The sequence below is a fragment of the Polypterus senegalus genome, chromosome 2, assembly GCF_016835505.1.
Source record: "Polypterus senegalus isolate Bchr_013 chromosome 2, ASM1683550v1, whole genome shotgun sequence".
NCBI classification, from domain to species: Eukaryota; Metazoa; Chordata; class Cladistia; order Polypteriformes; family Polypteridae; genus Polypterus; species Polypterus senegalus.
The window spans coordinates 199391223-199412775 of record NC_053155.1 but is presented as its reverse complement, the minus strand read 5'-3'; the positions used below and the strand labels follow the sequence as shown (position 1 = coordinate 199412775).

Genomic DNA, 21553 nt, shown 5'->3' with positions numbered 1-21553 from the left:
CTATGGTGCTGTATGGACTGCGCTGTGCTTTGGGGGAGCGAAGAAGAAACACTTCCCCGACTGTAAATAAATCATGTGCTGTGTGGTGAAACTTGTGTCCTGCCTGTCTGTGTCGGGTTAGGGCAGATGTACACACCCCAGGCCTCACAATATGAATAAATCATAGTCCAGTTCAAGCTAGACAGTCATCATGGTTGAAAATGTACAAACATACATGCATACTCAACCCATTTGAATTGTATTAATGGGTTTTAAAATATCATGGAGAACCACTGACTAACATGGCCAGAATGAACAGTAATAAGAGCACAAAGAGGAATGCTTATGTTCTTTCTAGTGTCAGCCAACTCTTCAATCCTATGAAGGTTCAACACAAGATAACAGTACTTGTATTTTGCAGGCACCGCAACCACTTGCATAACTCACCACACCCCAAAATACACAGTATCAGCTGGTACTGCTTATGAGCTATTTGACATTTCAGCTGATCTTACTTTAATGAAAAAGCAGAACTAGGACACTCACCCAAGTTACAGGCCTGGCTGCTTAGTGCATATAGCTGCTGCTGATAGGCCCATTCTTCATCCGAGGGAGCAGAAATAACAAGTAATCTCCGTCGCCAACGGAATCTGCAAGTACAGTACAAAGAAAACTAAAGAGGGAAGGAATCTGATTGGCTTACCAAAGACATGGAATTGACAAATGCAAATTGCAAAAAATGTAATGTTGCATACTCTTGTTTGTGTATAAATTACTTTAATCAGAAAAAATGTATTACAGCATCTTAAGTAAATAAGCAGTGGTTAGTACAGTTGATTTAAAGATCTAGAGACCCACTTAACATAAACTGTTGCTTACTTTCCATGCCTGTGTGTTTTTCTTTGGGTGTTCAAAATTGTTCTAGGTTGAGAGAGGGTAGGTGTGATTGCAAAATGGATTGGTGTCTTGGAATGGTGTCGGCTGCTAAAAATGGCTTATAAAAGTGTTAGATTGATGGAATTTACATTCACAAACACAATACATTTATAGAACAAGCAAATTCCCACAAAGACTGTGCTGTGATTCTAATGCAATCTCCAGAAGCTATGAAGAAGCAGTACTGCCATTTCACAGAGGATAACTTAACAAACAGGGATGGACCAAAGCTTATCCTAGTAGTTTTCTATGCAAAGAAAGGAAGCAGGACCTGGATGGGACACAATCTACTATTATAATGTGAAAATATAAAAAATTACTTTAGGGTGCAGAGAAAAATGAACATTGATGGAGAGAACTTGCAAACACCACATAAGTTCGTTGTTGCATAATTCAAACCCAAGATTTTGTATCAGCAGAGCTAACCATCATTTTAACCATGCCATATATGAAAAAGAATTTGTTGTGCCCCGTTACGGAACTATAAAGGTACAACAAAGCAAAAGTAAACTCAAGTCTGTTGCTCTCATTTGGCTCAAGTCTCATTTGTGCAATAATCCCCAGGTTTCCCATGGAAAAAAGCCTGTAGGGCTTGCATGTTACAAAGCAAAAGCAGATGTGGACATGCAGTCTCTAAAGTGCTATGCATTAATGCAGAAAGCAAACACTTGGAAGCACTTTTTCGTTATATATAAAATATTAAAGGAACTTTTTCCAGTGTTGTAAAATCAGCTCAGAAGCAATAAATATTAGCTCAATAATATAATCTTCTTATATAATACGCTACCATGGTTGTTCGTTTGTCTGTCCAGGATTTTAAATCACCTGTAGCTTGAAACCAGTTTCACCTATTGACCTGACATTTGGTACACATATGCTATGTGACATCTACTATCCACTTTCGTGGTGATGATTTTTACTACTCTTTTTATTTTTATTTTATTGTATTGTAGAATCAACTCACGGGTCCTGACTGTTGTTTGTGTGTTTGCGCCGAGCAGCAGTTTGGAATACTCACCCTTTTTGGAGTCCCTGGAGGTGGTGCTAGAAGGCATACCTTCTGGGGACTCCCTCGTACTGCTGGGAGACTTCAATGCTCACGTGGGCAATGACAGTGAGACCTGGAAGGGCGTGATTGGGAGGAATGGCCCCCCCGATCTGAACTCGAGTGGTGTTTTGTTATTGAACTTCGGTGCTCGTCACGGATTGTCCATAACGAACACCATGTTCAAGCATAGCGCTGTTCATATGTGTACTTGGCACCAGGACACCCTAGGCCTCAGTTCAAAGATCGACTTTGTGGTTGTGTCGTCGGACTTGCGGCCACATGTCTTGGACACTCGGGTGAAGAGAGGGGCGGAGCTGTCAACTGATCACCACCTGGTGGCGAGTTGGCTTCGATGGTGGGGGAGGATGCCGGTTAGGCCTGGTAGACCCAAACGTGTTGTGAGGGTCTGCTGGGAATGTCTGGCAGAGTCCTTTGTCAGAAGTAGCTTCAACTCCCACCTCCGGCAGAACTTCGACCACGCCCCGAGGGAGGTGGGGGACATTGAGTCCGAATGGGCCATGTTCCGTGCCTCTATTGTTGAGGCGGCTGGCCGGAGCTGTGGCCGTGAGGTGGTCGGTGCCTGTCATGGCGGTAATCCCTGAACCCGCTGGTGGACACCGGCAGTGAGGGATGCCGTCAAGCTGAAGAAGGAGTCCTACCAGACCCTTTTATCCTGTGGGACTCTGGAGGCAGTTAATAGGTACCGACAGGGCAAGCGGAATGCGGCTTCAGTGGTTGCCGAGGCAAAAACTCGGGCATGGGAGGAGTCTGAGGAGGCCATGGAGAACGACTTTCGGATGGCTTCAGGGGAGATTCTGGTCCACTGTCCGGCATCTCAGGATGGGGAAGCAGTGCAGTGTCAACACTGTATATAGTGGGGATGGTGCGCTGCTGACCTCGACTCTGAAAGTTGTGGGTCGGTGGGGGAGTACGAAGACCTCCTCAATCCCACTAAAATGCCTTCCAATGAGGAAGCAAAGCCTGGTGACTCGGAGGTGGGCTCCCCCATCTCTAGGACTGAGGTAGGCTCCGGGGGTGGATGAGATACGCCCGGATTTCCTCAAGGCTCTGGATGTTGTAGGACCGTCTTGGTTGACACATCTCTGCAACATCGCATGGACATCAGGGGCAGTGCCTCTGGATTGGCAGACCGGGGTGGTGGTCCCCCTCTTTAAAAAGGGGGACTGGAGGGTGTGTTCCAACTACAGAGGGATCACACTCCACAGCCTCCCTGGAAAAATCTATTTAGGGGTCCTGGAGAGGAAAGTCCGTCGGATAGTCGAACCTCGGATTCAGGAGGAACAGTGTGGTTTTCGTCCTGGCTGCAGAACAGTGGACCAGCTCTACACCCTTAGCAGAATCCTGGAGGGTGCATGGGAGTTTGCCCAACCAGTCTACATGTGTTTTGTGGACTTGGAAAAGGCGTTCAACCGTGTCCCTCGGGGAATCCTGTAGGGGGTGCTCCAGGAGTATGGGGTACCGGACCCCCTGATAAGAGCTGTTCGCTCCCTGTACAACCAGTGTCAGAGCTTGGTCCGCATTGCCGGCAGTAAGTCGAGCTTGTTTCCAGTGAGAGTTGGACTCTGCCAGGGCTGCCATTTGTCATCGATTCTGTTCATAACGTTTATGGACAGAATTTCTAGGCACAGCCAGGGCGTTGAGGGGGTCCGGTTTGGTAGGCTCAGGATCGGGTCACTCCTTTTTGCAGATGATGTCCTGTTTGCTTCATCAGGCCGTGATCTTCAGCTCTCTCTGAATCGGTTCGCAGCTGAGTGTGAAGCGGCTGGGATGGGAATCAGCACCTCCAAATACGAGACCATGGTCCTCAGCCGGAAAAGGGTGGAGTGCCCTCTCAGGGTTGGGGGAGAGATCCTGCCTCAAGTGGAGGAGTTCAAGTATCTCGGGGTCTTGTTCACGAGTGAGGGAAGAATGGAGCGTGAGATCGACAGGCGGATCGGTGCGGCATCCGCAGTGATGCGGGCTCTGCATCGGTCTGTCGTGGTGAAAAAGGAGCTGAGCCGTAAGGCAAAGCTCTCAATTTACCAGTCGATCTACGCTCCTACCCTCACCTGTGGTCATGAGCTATGGGTAGTGACCGAAAGAACGAAACTGAGAATACAAGCGGCTGAAATGTGTTTCCTCTGCAGGGTGTCTGGGCTTTCCCTTTAAGATAGGGTGAGAAGCTCAGTCATCCGGGAGGGGCTCAGAGTAGAGCCACTGCTCCTCTGCATTGAGAGGAGTCAGATGAGGCAGCTCGGGCATCTGATCAGGATGCCTCCTGGACGCCTCCCTGGTGAGGTGTTCCGGGCACGTCTCCCGGCTGACCTGGGAACGCCTTGGGATTCTCCGGGAAGAGCTAGAAGATGTGGCCGGGGTGAGGGAAGTCTGGGCCTCTCTGCTCAAGCTGCTGCCCCCGTGACCCGACCTCGGATAAGCGGAAGAGGATGGATGGATCAACTCATGGCAGCGTGCAGCAGGGCGGCAAGCAGCGCATGCGTATGTGCATCGTTCTCATTCCTACCACCTTCGCGGTCATTTCCCCTACCTCTTCATATCTTTAATCATTCTTGAGGCAGAATGAACACTTACAGTAAGTGCCAGCTTAAGTGAAAAACATACTAAGTAATTGCAACACAAAAACTAACTTAATCAGTTTTAACACGAAAAGACGACAATGAAAGAAAAGAAGCAGCAGGCCGCTAGGGTGGAGAAAAGAAGAGCTGCTCAGGAAGCAGCAAGCGCATCAACCTCTGAGCCAATGAATGCTAAACGTACAGAGAAAGAGGATGAAAACTATGAATGCTCAAGTCAAGTGTATTTACTGCACGTTATCGTGCAGTACGCTGTTACTGGTATAATATAATAGAAGATATGATATACAATTCCTAAAGCCTCAAAAGAATTGAAAAAGGAAGCAAACAGTCTTTCTTTTGACAAACACTGCACATACTAAAATAAAGTCAATGAAAATATAGTTTTCATAAGGAAACAGGTGGAATCCTAATGTATGAAATGCCATAGTAACTCAAATGCAAATGGCAATACATTTTTCTTGGAAATTATTCATTCAAACATCATCTTGTAGAGTACATTTTCATGCTAGCAGGCTGTACAGTGCATAAAGTACTCATATGGATTCTCTGCTACTTCCTGCCAAAGCCACTTTTATAAAAGCAAGAAAATAAAGTGTAGCATTTCATCTAATCACCTATCATCTTCTAGTATTGTTAAAATGTATGTGATTTTGTCCTTATTAATACTCCATTTGGGATGGCAGTGGTTAGTGCTACTCTCCTGTGAAAGATTCCTGCCCCTAATTCTCGTCTGCGTAGTATGCAGATTCTCCAAGAGTTTTCCTCCTGGTACAAACAGTTTTTCCTTTTATATATATCCTAAAGTCATGCTGGTAAAGTTGACTGGGAGTTAGTTCTAAAATGGCCCAATGTTTGTCTGTCTGTGCCTTGAGATGGACTGGTGTCCTTTCAGGGCTCTTTCCTGCTTTGAACCTGAAGCTGCCAGGATAGGCTCTAATTCTGTTGACCCTTAAGTGAACTCAACAGGTCTGACAAAGTTATGTTAAATGTAATGGTGATGTAGTTATAATGAAATTGATTACAATTTAATGCCTCCTACAGTGTATGAAATATTTAATAATATGACTCAGAAATTTTAGCTTTTAAGAATTTTTTGAGGATCCATATTTATTAGTTTGTTTTTGCATTCAGTACTTTATCGCGCTTCCAAACTAAACACTAAACAGCAGTTTGCTCCATACACTTTTTTGTAAGTTTGGTAATAGCTTTGTAATGTTAAATGAAGAGACACAAATAGGCAAATTTGTGTTTTAAGCAATATATTGTAATCAAATATGCCTGCAAGGTCCAATTTGTTCACTATGGAACCACTTGTACTTTAGTCACATTACAAAAACTAAGCAATAACAAACAGCAAAAGTGGTGAATGAGAACTGGTGAACTGGGGCAATAAGGCAGCCACTGCTTACCAGTGGCACCTCTCAGCCCCATTTTGAATCCTATTTTGTGTTATGTACTTTCTCTCTAGATCTAACTAGGTTTTCTCCAAGTCATTTGTCATCCTCCCGCATCCCAAAGATGTGCAATTTAAGTAGACTGACAACTCCAGATCTGTCACACTTTTTAAGTGAGAGTGCCTTCCTGTCCAATTTTAGTACTGAAAGCCTAAAACCCCTGTTCTTGCAATCCTTAATAATTCCTTCCATTAAATTACCTGTAGTGCATATTACACTTACTGGACTATGCCTACTTAGATCTGCCTCATCACCCTTTTTATTTACTACCAGTAACGGCGTACTGCACGACAACGTGCAGTGAATACACTTGACTTGAGAATTCCTAGTTTTCATATTCTTTCTTTGTCTCTGTTTAGCATTTGTTTGCTCAGAGGTTGATGCACTTGCTGCTTCCTGCGCAGCTCTTCTTTTCTAAACCCTAGCGACCCACTGCTTCTCTTCTTTCGTCAGCATCTTTTCACGTTAAAACTGATTAAGTTAGTTTTTGTGTTGCAATTGATTTTTCACTTAAGCTGGCAGTTAAGTCTTCAATCTGCCTCAAGAATGATCAGCGAAGGTGGTAGGGAATGAGAACGGCGCCCATACGCATGCGCCGCATGCGCCGCATGTGCCGCACGGCCGCCCTGCTGTGCGCTGCTGAGAGTTGAATCTACATTAAAATTAAAATAAAGAGAGTAATAAAAATCATCACCCCGAAAGCAAATAGTAGAACTCACGTAGTATATGTGTACCAAATTTCAGGTCAATAGTTCAAACTGTTTGCGAGCTACAGGTGATTTAAAATCCTGGAGTGACAAACGAACAGCCACGGTAGTATATTATATAGAAAGATTTTCCAGTCCTTAATAATTTCCCTAGTGTGTACTTTTGAAATATATGTGTCAAGGCTTTACTATATACGCTCATTAACCTCCTTAAGCACTCCAGGATAAACTCATTCATTGTTTTCTCATTTTAAGTTATGTATGTGCTCAGAAAATGTTAAGAAAGGAAAAATAGGTATCCTTTTGTAAAACAAATAAACACACAGTAAAAGGCTAGACTCAGTTTTAAATATAATGAATTTTCTGTACTTGAGGATAACAAAGAATAAAAATTTATCTCAGCAGTTGGTTCTTTGAACTGTAGAATTTTTTTTTTCCAAATCATTGGTGATACACATCGGCCTGCTAAAGTTTGTTCCAGTACACCATTTTCTGAGACTGCTCACTCCTTTACAGCTTAACAGGGAAATGATTATTATTGCACCAGTTTTAAGGCAAGAACCAACCTTTTTGTGATTAACAATCCTCTACAGCAAATAATTCCACATACTCGCACTTACATAGTCTTTTCAATGTACCTGACATCAAATGGTTAGACTGTAGGGGGAAACCAAATGCTGTGAAGAAGTAATTTTAGGTTGAACTGGAGACAAACAGCAGAATTACAAGCCATCAGACTTGCATGTTTGGCATTTCTTGAGACCCCATTAGTTAGGTGTCACCCCTTCATTTTGTGGACTATATGTTAATGCATCCATAATCTAATAAAACTTTGATTTCAAAGTTATGAAGAAACAATGCTGCAGTCAGATGTGCTGCATTGGGTGTTGCATAATTGTACGGATAGTTATGGTGGTTAGGAGGAGTTGTTCATTCCATCATGGATACCCAGGAGTAAAGCTATTGTCATTTGTATGCTTATTAATATTCACATCCTTCTTGCAACTTTTTATTATTCACCTCCATTTGGAAAGTTTGGACAACATTTCCCCCCCAGTATATTTTTAACAAGAAAACAAAGTTGCCTTCTGCCTTGCACCCAGTACTACTTGGGTAGACTTTAGCCCAACAACCCTAAATAAGAAAAATTATAGTAGTTACATTTTGATTGTTACATTTGCAACATATTCATTGCAACCTGATTTTCTAGGATTTCCTGGACAAATGTAAATAAGACCACAAGAACATAAAATATTTTTACTGACTAGATTAGGACATGTCTGTTCGTTAAGTCTGCCTGATTAGTTCTTTCCTAGTTGCCTCAATATCACACCCAAATGTGTTTTTAGAAATCATCAGTGCTAAGAATGCATATGTTTCTGTGTTATTTCATTTAGTTTTATTTTAAACTGTTTTTCTTGTTAACTGTGGTGTTTATTATTATTTTTTGTAATGTCTTCACAGTGCTATTTTGTTTTATCATTTGTTGTGGTCATCACTAATTTGTGAGTGGTTTTCATGGGTGCTACCATATTGTTTGCAGCAACAATTCCCATTTCTGGTCACATAGTATAAAATGTGATGTCACGTGGTTGTGGCGTGTTACAAAATAATAAGCCAAAATAATTTACAAGTAAATACTGATATACCTCGACAAGAAATTTTCGAGAGATCTGGGTTTGTCCTCTTTCTTACAGGAAATGCCTTCCTTTTTCTGACGCTCCATTTCTTTGATGCGTGAGTGGAAGGTGTCAATATACTCAAATACAGCTTTCATTGCAATAGGGACTTCGTAATATTGCTGAAAAGATAAAAATACTTGGTATTAATGAATTTTATGCTGTCTTCTACCATAATGATTTACTTAATCAGATGCCTTAATTCAAAAATTTCACTTTGTAATGATACCCAACTTAAAGCTAATAGCTACTGTTGCAACAGAGTTTGAAATAAGTACAAATTTCTTAGGTCTGCAGGATATCTGCAAGGTGAATTTTGCGGAACTTGCTTTCTAAAATATTCAAATTGCCAGCATTTTTTGTTATATTTTACAATTGGCAGCCCTGGTGACACTGCATCATAAGATAAGAATGGCAAATGTAATCCTGAATACAGCTGGAGAATGGACAGTTTATGCATTGTATTAATAATACGGCTCATATTCAAACCCGTGAGCATGAGGAGCATTCAGATCTGAACTGTGAATATTTTATCAAAAATGCACAGGACTGTAGGAAAACTGAATCAGAAAATGAAGATGTTGAGTGGTAATCAAAGAATCATCACAAAAGACCAGCTTCCACCTTAATAAAAGAATAAGAGACTGTGTGTCCATCTGTGTGTCAATCCAGTTGTTGTGTCTCTGTCATTCCAAAAGAAGGTACAATTAGAAACTTTTTAAGCAATAAAATGCATTGCATTGGTCGTTCCAATTGACGACGCATCACAAACAGTAACACTGCTTTTAGGAATCCCATATCAAACGGCATATAATAGAGACACATGTATGGCACGGTGCACTGCAAACGTTAACACGTTGCTTATTTGGATTTCAAACTGTCTTAGATGGGTAGCTCAGCTAGTATGTAGACTAAAGAATTAAGTGACTCTCACAATTTGGTAGTAAAATATTACATTAGAAAGATAAAGAGAAGCATACTCGAAGAATTTATACAAAGTCCTTAACTGGAGAGCCCTTAAAATATCCAAAAACACTGAATTATGATCAGAAAGTGCTGTAAACAGTTAATTTTTTTATTTGTTTGATTGACTGTCCTTTTACACAGCTTTGTTTTCAAGCTTGAAATTTGGCATGCTGATAATTCTTATAATAAGGCAGCCATTCTCCCCTGGGGAAGGTGGCGGCAGGTAGAGAGCAGTGCAACTGCTACAAATTTCTGTAGTGTGATCTATTAACAGAGAAACAGGGTCACATAGGATGTGATGGTGGTGTAATGGTTAGCACACTCACATTTCAAGCAGGGGTTTAGGATTCGATTTGCGTACTTTGCATTAAGTTTTTTTCTTTAATCAAGCATAATCTCTCAACAGTATACAATAATTTCAACCTGCTTGGGCAGTGTTTCTACTCTACTCAGCTCTAAAGTTCTTACTAAGAGTCAAGATGTGGACATTTGGGAATAGAACAAGTGGCCAAAATCTTAACAGGATATGATAATGGAGAATCTGTATTTATAACGTCCTATCAAATTAACCATTCCATTCCATATAGCTGTGGTTCCCTCTCAAACAGCTTCTCATGGGTAATTGTATGTTGCTTGCTCAAAAAAGTGTAATAATACTCAGGCAATTGTGGAAAACTCAGCAAGTAATCAAAAATCATAGCTTTCTCTTCTGCCAGAAGATATCCCAAATTCCAATACTGTAATACACTAGAGTAATCAATAAGCTGCCAAACTGACATTATCTGAATAGAAAATATTTTTATGAATTTTTAACTACCCAAAATATATTAGGAAAAAAACCACAATGTCAAAATTCACAATGGTAATCTGGTACCCAGGACTATTAAGCTTAAGTTTATTACATGTATTGTACTTACTATAGCTTAAGTTCATTTTAAAGGAAAATAAAAAAGAAGAACCTGTCAGCTTTACTGTCTTATTCATTTGAAATGCAGTGTTCCTCTGTGAGTGAAAGGCTCACCTTGACCTTCATGTCAAAATCAGTTGTCACCATAAAGAAGTCATTATACGTCATGCCATACTCTTTCCTCAGTTCAGTGATGAGATCTTGATCCAAGAGGTCTTCTTCTTTTAAGCCTTTCATAGCCTTCTCATTTTCTACAGCAAATGAGAAGCAGACCATTTAGTGAAAAGTTAAAAGGGAAACTTGACTCAAACCAGTTGTTAATAAAAAATAAGCCTATTGCAAAGACAAACTTGACATCATATGTTTTTATTTGTAAAGTTATGGTCTTATCAGAATTACAGTATGTATATGCTGATTTTCAAGTATAATATAATATATCCAAACTACATTAAAAGAATACATCAACCGCAGAAGACTCCTCATACATACAACCAACAGCGAAAAAGTATGGCAACAAGTCAGCTCACTTTAAATACAGAGCTTGGGTGACATATCAAATAGAAAAAAGTTGTTTATGTGTTATGTGTTGTTATATGTCAGGCCATCACTGTATATGGATACCTCCTCCTGCCTATGTCACTTTAAAGATGGCAGGACATTTTAGACATGGTAAGGTAAAGAGTTACACAGAATGATACATTTCTACTAGGCCAAGGCAAAAACAACAGATGAAATTAATTTCCATATACTGTAGTAGAGATACCTGCGGTGGGCAGGTTATGCTCAAGCTCTAAAGTGTGCTAGTGAGCTCTCATCTACAGTATTGTGTGCAGGTTTGGTCTCTAGGCTACAAAAAAGACATAACAGTGCTAAAAAAAGTCCAGATAAGAGCAACTAAACTGATACCAGAACTGTGTATAAGTGCTGGGTTATGGGTATGAATTATGAAAAAAAGAGTAAGGGAGATTTAAGAAAACAGATTAAGAGGTAACATGGCTGAAGTGTTTAAACTCATGATATTAATTAGTACAGTGGAACTGGTCTATTAATTTAAAATGAGTTCAACAAGAATACTGGGACATAGCTGGAAATTTGTTAAGGATAACATTTTCACAAACATTAGGATGTTTTTCTTCACACAGACAACCATAGACACAAGGACTAAGCTACCAAGTAGTGTGGCGGTGAATAGAACTTTAGGCATATTAAAAACTCAGCTTGATGATATTCTGGAGTAATTACAGTAGGTGGAGAGGACTGGCAAGTTTTGTTGGGCTGAATGGCCTGTTCTCATCAAACTCTTTCTAATATTCTAATATTGCTGTTTATATGACCTGATACTAAGGGTCACAATAAAACCTGTGTTAGCACAATAAACAATTATTTTACTCTGTTTATGGAACTTTTTTGATGTTTTAATCATGTGTCATCTATTCTGCTTGAGCACTTTCATGCTAACTGGACCACAGTCTCTGGGTGCACATATACCGGTAAATAATGAGAAAGACATGCAGCTATTACTTTGCTCCTCATAAGGTAACTATAGTCCAAAAATGTAAAAATAAAATTGATCCAAGTACAATAAATAAGCATAATCTAAGCATTGCATATGTCTATGTTTTAGATGGTGACTGAAAGTGTTTCTAAATTTATTGTCTCTGTACAACATCTGCTTATTAATTGAAGAGCAAGCAATTCCAGCCAACATGACAGATGTGCAAAAGACAGGACAGGCTCTAGAGGTAAGGTTATAAATTAGTACAGCAAATCTATGAAGTGCCAACAATTATTATTCTAATGGAGTCACCATCTGTTTTACAACAGCAGGTTGGCCATGTGTGCTGTTCACTCAGAAGGCTTTGTTTGAAGTACGAGCCGAAATATCTCATTTGGGTTTCCTGTTTTGGGAACAGCTTTAAATTAGCAGTAATACAGCTTCTTAGGTCCTGAGAAAGGACTGATGCTTGCACTGAGTGATTCCTATTCTAATAACGTTTCTCTGAGCAACACTATAATCATAACATCAGCAGATGAATGTCGCTTGGAAATATCTGCTGCTGATAACATCTCTCGAGATAAATAAGATTCCTTCCCTCTCCATATTTTGTGATTGAAACAATGGCAACATTTTCTGTCACAGCAATAAAAAGTCATTATACTCTCAAAGATTTAGTCTACACAATACATCCAATGTGCTTAGAGGGGACATCAAACAATAAATTAGAATTGAGATGCTTGTTTAGTCTGGTGGACTGATTAGCAGCTACTCTTCTGTCTCCTAGTGGTTCCTTTGAGGAAAACAAAAAAGAGAATAACTGGCATAGTTTTCTAAAAATAATTCAAACATAACATAAGATGTCTTTATTGAAAAACTACAAATTTTAAAACTGATGTCAACCAACTTGGCCTCTAACTGCAATGTAATCTTGAGTTTCTGAATGATTAAACAACAACATTCCTATTACAGACTTTTAACTGGTGCATTAATATGTTAAAAAAAGGGCTGTTTTAAAAACAAGCCTTGGTAAATATATTAAAATATAGTACAACCTATATCATTCAACTACTCTTCAGTAAGTGTACTTTAAGACAGTAATTGTAGCAAAAACAGTGGGTATGGCAGTAGAACCTGCCAACTAAAATGGACAGCATGGGAGATAGTAATCTTCTAAACACGTTTGAGGTTGATATGTATGGCTGACTGTCTCTTGACAGTGTGTCTTAAGAGCACAAGCAAGACAGAAACGATAATTGCCACAGTAGAATTTTCTGAATTTCACTTCTTGAAACATCTGCAAAGAAAGGGCGAATAAGAAACACTAATAACTAAAATCTGTCTCAAGCTAGTCACCATCATTTAGCAGGCTGTATGATACATGAACAACAATATGCAACCATCACCGAGTGGCACAGGAAATTAATAAAAAGAATATGTATACTGTATAGTAAAACGCCATTTACGCATTTTCAGGATCGAGACTTAACTAATGTCTTTAATGGGAACATATGGTTGGGGTTATGTCTGTAGATAAAGAACCAACCTGCCATTCTTCTTCTTCTTTATACACAATCTTGACACAAAAACACAAATATTCATCTGTGAATTGAATGTCACTACTGGCGAATCTTCAAAAAGTTCCAAAATCCCAAAGATGAACACTTTACAATGCTTTACAAAACAGTATACTGTATATACACTGATGACTACTCTTACACCAACCTAAGACATACTGATTTATACCAAACTTACAACTCTTTTCACTAAATGGGAATTTCTTGGATGGGGGCACTGGCTTTTCTGTTGTTATAATATAAAAAAATATAATTTGATTGACCCAAAAATACATATATGAAAGCTTTAATATACAAGTGCAACTTCTTTTAACAAAATACCTAAAAATATACAAATATAAGGTGACAAACAAGACTTTTCAGTCCATCAAAATAGTTTGGTGAGCAAATACGAAATTTGTCAGAATATCTAATTTTTAAAAAATGGTTTCCGCTTCAACGATATGACTTGCCAGTTTGTTTCAGATTCCCACGGTCCTTTGTGTGAAGAAGTGCTTTTTGGCATCCATATTGAATGCCCTTCCCCCTTAATGTCCACCAATGTGTTCAAGTATGTGATTCACTGCTTAACTGAAAGAATGTTGTTAGCTTAACTTTTTCAATGACTAAGAACAGTGAAAACTGGCACAATGATTTCATTCTTTTTTGGGCAGAAATTACTTTCCAGGACTTATTTTTTACAAGCAATATCAATTTTTGGTCCCTTTCTAAACATAAATATTTTAGGTGCCTAAGAACAGTTGGGTACGTGGAATTGTAAGTGTAGTGCCTAAAGTCAGCAACTATCATGTAAGAGTGAGAATTTAAAATACTAAGTAAGTTAACAATGAAAAACCAAGGTCTGGGCTCATTGCACTTGGTTTAATTTCTTTTGCTGGCTCAAAGATTCATTTCTGAGCATTCACCACACATTTCCATTTATTGGAAATCAAGGAGTCAGAAATATGTGGGAGGCAGTTGCTATCTAGCAGCAGGGCATGTTTGACAGGCAATAGGAATTGTGCAATAAAGACTGATATAACCTTAGTGTTTAGAAGCGGGTCTTCCTGCTATGTGGTCTCTCATCTCATCCATGCATCAGCATTATTAATTTCTTATATCGCACCATTTGAATGTTTCTTTTGACTGGAGGTTAGTTGCTACAACTCAAAACTTGTAGTCTGCATGGACTGTAAATACATTTACCCAAAATAATAAAAAAAATCATAGCCTGCATGAAAGGCATATTCTCTTTCAGCCCCCACAAATGTTTTACATTACATTACTGCAACTCATTTCAAAGAAAGTACAATTTTACTTTCCTTAAGTTACTGTCTGCTGCTTTTGTCTGTATTTATAGGTAAATAAGATGAAATGTTCCACTTGCACTTTAAAAAGATTTTACAGTTATCCTCCATGCAGGAAAAGTGAGCCATAGGCAGTACTTTTTTGGCTCCATGCCACAAATTCTAGGACAAACCCTGAGTGGCATCATCATCCTGGTATTATACCCACTAAACTGACTTCTGTTGTGGAACCCTTAGGGACAATTAACTTAAGAAGACTGTCATGTATATTAAATCTAGTGAATAATGATTGGTGCACTTTTTAACATTTGAGAGGGTAGCAAAGGATTCAGAACAGCTGAATGGCTGGATAGTAACAGCACCTCCCAAATGGGAAGTAACTGAAACAAAGATCTGAGACTGCATTAAAGCTTAGAGATTTTACAAAGTGTGACATCTACTGAAGTGAATTTACCATATGTTTTGAATTAGGTCTGTGTATGTCTGATGTGAAAGTAGAAATGACAGTGCCAGTGCCTTTTGTATCACAAGCCAGATGATAAGTATATGTTGAAAACTACACACTAGACATGTAAAAGCACTATCATTTTAATTAAGGTGTCCTGAAATGATAAATATCTTGTTATTCCATCAGCTCATCCATTTTCTGAACCTACTTATTCCATTGCCAGGTCATGGCCAGCTTTGGGCTTAATGCAGAATCCAAGCTGGTTCACAATGGCACACTCACACACATAACCATGCTCAATCTTACCACATCAGATACATTTTCCTAATTAATGTAACATGCATGTCCTCATGGTATGGGTGGAAAACCAGTGTTCTCAGGCATTGATTATTACATTAGGAATAATCTATATTTTTTAAGATTTATTTCTATCACTTTTTAATTCTGTCCTCATTCATGCTAGATTCAAATAGTATTTCAAATATTTCTCTCTATTATATAAAAAAATCGTTTGACGCAACAAGACATTTTGAAGACAAGACTTTTTGGAAGAGAGATTTTTTCAAGTCCCGCGAGATGAGACTTTTGCCTTGACATTTCTTCAAGTCATGCTGTCCTCTCAAACATTTTCAAACAAGACCTCAACTCTCATTCGTGTGAATGCTTTTGTTAGACACACTTCCTGCGTTCTCAGCTCTTATACATTTTACTGTTTTCCTCATTTTAAGTTCCCAAGTAAAGAAAACATATTATGTCCAAATCTTTTTGAAGAATTTCATCACGAAGGGTTATCAACATAAAAAAACTGAGTACACACGCAATCCTAGCACCGAGAAACGAGGAAGTCAAACGAGTTAATGCCAAAAATGTCAATCAGTTACACATCAAATTGGCAAATTGGTTAAATGCATCCAAAAATTTTGAACGGTTACATGGCAAATTGGTGCATGCGTATCAATCGATTATGCTGAAACAGTTGGTGGTGATCGTGCGGAAGATGAAAACAACAACTTACAATATCTCAAAGAATATCTACAACCGTTAACAACGTCCGGTCTAACAACGCACAAATTACTGTAGAAAGAAGGATGTAACAAGTATCAGAGCAATTCAAAAAAAGTCATTTTATTTATTAGAGAGAAAGAAACAAAACTCAATCACAGGCAGTTATACGTTGCGTTGTTGTATATGTAACAATTCCCATGAAAATAAATTGTACATCCGCATCCCCATATACGAGCGGCAGAACCACAAAGAGGCTAACGCGTAGCACAGGCCGGGGGGTTTGCGAGCGAAAACCAAAAAGATGAAAATCATTTAGTTTGGCTTTTTCAACTATGTATCTGAGTGTAAAAAGTTGCTATAAGGTGGCAGGGGAGTGGGAGGTTTAGGGGGGGCACCTTTCAATAAAGGGCGATTAAAGACTGGATTTAAAATTGTAAATTAGTTTTTGACTACACTAATTTTCAAGTACATGGCATACAATATTTTAATTTCTCATCTCAGTGTATTTCTTTTTGTTTTATATGCCTATGATAAGGTGAACAGCAGGATAGTTGATGTAAAGTGCAAAAAAAGTCCTACTTAATCTTCTCTTAAGGCAAGTAGATGTTAGTTTGAATTGTAATGCTTCAGCCAGCTATTCCAAATTACAGTTATTGGCTATTTCTTCGTAAATGTTACTAATAGTTTTCAAAAACAATCAAACCGCAAGAAAAACACCCAAAACTAAACTTTACACATAATTTAAATCTGGAAATTGAGTTATATGAGGTAAGAAGGCTACCTGCAAAGCCCCTATGCTGAAGAAAATATGATACTGATGATCTAAAAGGCTTAAAGACTAACTAGTTGTGCTACCCATCTAAGAGGAGTTGAAATCTAAGTAATCAATGTAGACCTCATGTTCTTTATTTGATACATGGGTTGTCCATTTGGTCTTGTATAATAATGAATACTCAATCCCTTTCCTTCGTGATAGCCTTTTCCTATTTGGACAGAACCACCCACTTTTGCTGCTTCTACTCGCTGTGTATAGTCGAAGTGTTTTGCTGGGAAAATGTGGTGGTGGTTGCTGCTGCACTGGCCTGGTATTACGACTCTGGTCTAGTCATGTTAGAGTTTGGTTTCCCAACATGGCGGGTGGAGTCATTGCTATTTTCACTCTTCCATTGCCCAGTGTGTGAATTTATCAGTTATTAGAATTTCAGTCCTTAAACCTCATTCAAGTGGCTCGAGCAGGTGCAAGAAAGTCACTACTGTGCTGCTGCTGGACAGAATAAGCTGTTAAGACTAATTTTCTTATTTTTAGACTCTTATTTGGTATTTTATTATCTTGTTGATTTTTTTCACCCTTCTTTTACATGTTTTGCCTATTTTTACATTTGTTTTTCTAACCCCAGCAACCAAACGAACACACAGATACACAGACATTTGTCATTTTACTAAGGTGGATAAAATTACCCAAATTTGCACCGTAGGTCCTGATAAACTATAAAATGTGAGGATTAAACAATAAAGTAAGGGTTTCAAAAAGCAGCTTAGTGCAATCTTTGATCATTATCTCAGAAATGTAATTGCCCCTAGTGTGTGCTTGGTGTGTGTGTGTGCATGCCCTGCGGTGGGCTGGCGCCCTGCCCGGGGTTTGTTTCCTGCCTTGTGCCCTGTGTTGGCTGGGATTGGGTCCAGCAGACCCCCGGACCCTGTAGTTAGGATATAGCGGGTTGGATAATGGATGGATGGATGTAATTCATGTGTAAGTGACCTTAATAATGGCAGATAAAGAATTTGTGGGATTCGATTGAGTGTGGTTAGTTTGAAACAATTAAGCATCATGCTGAAAATGTCACCATGTTATTACTAAAAGTAACAAATACAAAGCAAATTTGAGGTTAAGTGAAACAAATTTTCTTTATTGTTCAGCAGAGATAAAAAATCTTTTCAGCAGTTGCTGATTTATTTCCTTTTTTTAGTCCAGTTATTTCATATTGTTGTAATTCCTGTTTTCCAACCTCTTGGATATAGCTTTTCCCTCGGCTAAAAAGCTTATCCAACCCTTCTGCACTATGTCTTCTAACTGGACCTGATGGTGCTGCCATTGATATGTTACACAAGGTAATTCTTCTGCATCCAGCTTTGTTGTGAGCCCTGCTGCCAGCAACACACCATCCTGGTAGGGCTAGTCTCATCTCCAAGTAGCCTCGTCAGGACCCCTGTCTCTCATGCATTTATTGACCCACCCTGCTCAAAGAATTAATTACCACCTCCTCGGGGTGGGTTGCTTCAATTGACAGGGCACCTTGTGACTAGATGAGAGCGGAACAGGAGTGAACAGGCTGACACATAACACCCCCTTGGGGTCCCCTATATAAAAATGATAATATTATAATTTCACACTACAGCTAAAGTAGCAAAGTCCTGTGGTCTGATTGTGTGCAGCATATTATTTTTGATTTTGATAATCAATGCTTTGAGCCATGTACACCAGCAATATAAAAATCAACTGTTGTAAAATGTTGTACTTGGCCTTCCCATCCCCCACATCACAACTCACCAAGCTGGTAGTGGTCAATCTTCATGGTGCTATTGGTCAGTGTGCCAAACATGGTTATTATTGAAATTTTACGAATGGCCATTTCACACACGTGCTCCAGGTATTCATCTCGCTGCTGTATGTACATACTGTTCTCTTCATGGGGAGCTGTGATCAGCTGGTAAAAGAAATAGTCAACATGTAAGAATAAGTACCTAACTACAGGTAAATATCAGATATTCAACTAGACAGAGAGAAGATTTGTTATTGAACATAAATACAAATTTTAGAAAAATGCATTTTCAACAACACAAAGAAAGTATTATGCTTAAGCTCCCTGGCTGTCCACAGCTCATCCACAAAACTCACAAATAAAATGTAATTATAAGGATCTGTGACCATAAGTTGGACAGGGCGCAATTCATAGCTGCCTAAGTGTTACTTTACACTCTTTATTTTCTGGTACTTTCTTATTTTTATATCAATCATGTCTTCCTTGGCGTAATGTATTAGTGTAGACCATAAAATGATAAACTAGCCAGACAATCTTTACTTTAAACAAGTTTCTAGGGACAGTGTTTACAACAGAATAAATAAAACACCCAAAAAAGTACATGCATTCATTTATCTTCAAAGTTGTTTTATTTAATTTGGAGTTATTAGGGTAGGGAGGAAGTGGGTTGCAGCAAAAAGCTTCAAAAGTGAAGTAGGAGGCCTTGTTAAGGTACGTGCAGGAAAATAAATATTTGGCATTTCTTGACACCACAGCTAATAACTGAATTTGATGGAGTGCAGTGAACAGATTGCACATTTTGAATATCCTGAATAAACAAAACATGGAGAGAAATTTAGATCATTTAACAAATGAGTATAATGTTTCTCTGAAAGATGCTTCATGTACAGCTGTATTCTCAAAGCAGTAGTGCTGTGAGTATAAAGAAACTCACCTTGTTTTAATGACAGCACACATCATCTAAAATTAGAATGCTGAAAGCAAGTACGTAGATAAGAGCAATAAAATTACAGGTCTTCAAAACTATGTTAACTGAATGTTTTAAAATGTCTTTTTCTCACCCTCATTAAACACAATACCATAATAAATGAAAATGGAAACTACCCTTATGTACTATTTAGCTAGCTGGCTCATTTAACAAAAATGTTGTGTAAAAATTCCTGCGAACATTAGCAGGAAATAATTTATGAACTTCTTTAATGATAAAAATAACATCAAATTCCACAACTTAAATCTCTGAAACTTAATACTGTATTGTCTTTTCCTATCCTTCTTTATGCACCCAACTTTAGCAATTTTATCCTAATAAAGGGTCAAGAAATTCTGACTTTAACTCTTAATATTAAACCTACTACCTTTTACTTAGACGCAGTCTCTACTAAGTTAGTTGAGTGCCTAGTCACTATTCCTGTGTTTATTGGTAGATTTCTATGGATCCTTACCACGTAAAACATGTGTTTTGTCTTATGGACAAAAAATATTCAGATTCAAATATAAAAAAAACTGTTTTCTTTGTAGCAGAAATATTAGTATTTATAACATTGTCATATGTACAGAGTACAGTGAAATTCGTACTTGCATGTCCAATCAGTATGCAACACATTGATACTCTCCATTGCCACAATAAACAAGAATGTACTAAAATACATGACTATAGTTTTTTAATGGAAAACACAAATTATCCTACCTCATGTACTCCTTAACTGTGTTTCTCTACAACAAGTTCCAGATAAAGTACTGCAGTAGCCTCACAGCTTACATTTCACGTTCATTATTATACAACTCCCTTCAATATTTTCAGTATGTTTTTTGTGCCAGTACAGAGGCAGATTTAACTTGCGTTTTCAATGGCATCAAATACTCCTCTAATGGAGGACACTGTATAATTATTAGATTTAAACACAGTTTTTGACACATTATTGTGTTTCACAGATGTGAAAAGTCTGTTAGGCATTGTTCTTGCATGGTTCAGTTCATACTTTATCAAATTAATTTCAGTATGTACAGATATGTGATGACAGGATTGTGTCGTAAAATTCTAAAAGTAAGTTGTGGTATCCAAAGCTGAGAAGTCATCATTGGAAGCAATTATTTGGTTACTGGAGTCAGAGTTGGTAAAAATGTACCGACTACTACTAATTATAAATTCTTTAATAGGTTACTGTGCTATAAAGTAGCATGATGAGTCACACTGGCAGTGGTAAAATGTAATTTGTACGCTGTGTGTTTTCAATCAATATAGTAAATACATTATTCTGATTATACATAGAGAAGTCGGAGCCAGAGTTAGTAGTACCAGAAATTAAGGAGTCAGAGTTGGAATTGGTTGTAACAGAAATTGTGGAGTTGGAGTCGATGTTGAAGTCGGTAATACCATAAATTGAGGTGTCAGAGATGGAGTCGAAGTTTTTGTGTACCAACTCCACAGCCCTGGTGATGTCCCTCAGGACTCAGCACTAGGAACAAGACATTTCTCACTTTACATGTTACTGCTGGGAGAGACAGGAAAACACAATATTCAGTTTCACTCGCCTGCTGATGATACTCAGCAATACTTCTGCTTCATACCAAATGACATTTCTTTTGGTATGTATTTAGAATAATTAATTGTGTCAACAAGTTTAAAGAATGCCTGGGTTATGCCGGTCAAAAAAGATTGTCTGGCCCTCAACATTGACAAAATCTACCTGCTGTTTTAGTTCTAGTTGATCTTTCCTGGCAAAGGGAATGTAACCAACTGCAAGAATTGTGTTAACCAGACCAGAAGATGTATGTGGGTTAGAGGTACAGTGATGAGAGTCAATGTCTTACAATCATAGAAGTTATATCAAAAACCGAACAGCTTGACCATAAGTGAAACTGAAAAATGAGGTATTCCCAGAATCATTAACTAGAAGACATTTTGTAACCAAGATTGAGATGTTAAAAGTAG

At 38.6% G+C, this 21553-nt stretch overlaps 1 protein-coding gene across 1 annotated transcript in view; it reads right to left on the bottom strand.

Annotated features, from left to right (window-relative positions):
* Window positions 1–21553, bottom strand: part of ccdc80 (coiled-coil domain containing 80) — a 59668-nt gene that overhangs the window by 14845 nt on the left and 23270 nt on the right. The window contains exons 2-5 of the mRNA XM_039745161.1: window positions 18630–18786; window positions 10385–10521; window positions 8368–8519; window positions 526–629 (exon numbers count right to left, since the gene is read on the bottom strand). Coding sequence (XP_039601095.1) covers window positions 526–629; window positions 8368–8519; window positions 10385–10521; window positions 18630–18786 — 550 coding nt within the window. The remainder of the gene's footprint in view (window positions 1–525; window positions 630–8367; window positions 8520–10384; window positions 10522–18629; window positions 18787–21553) is intronic.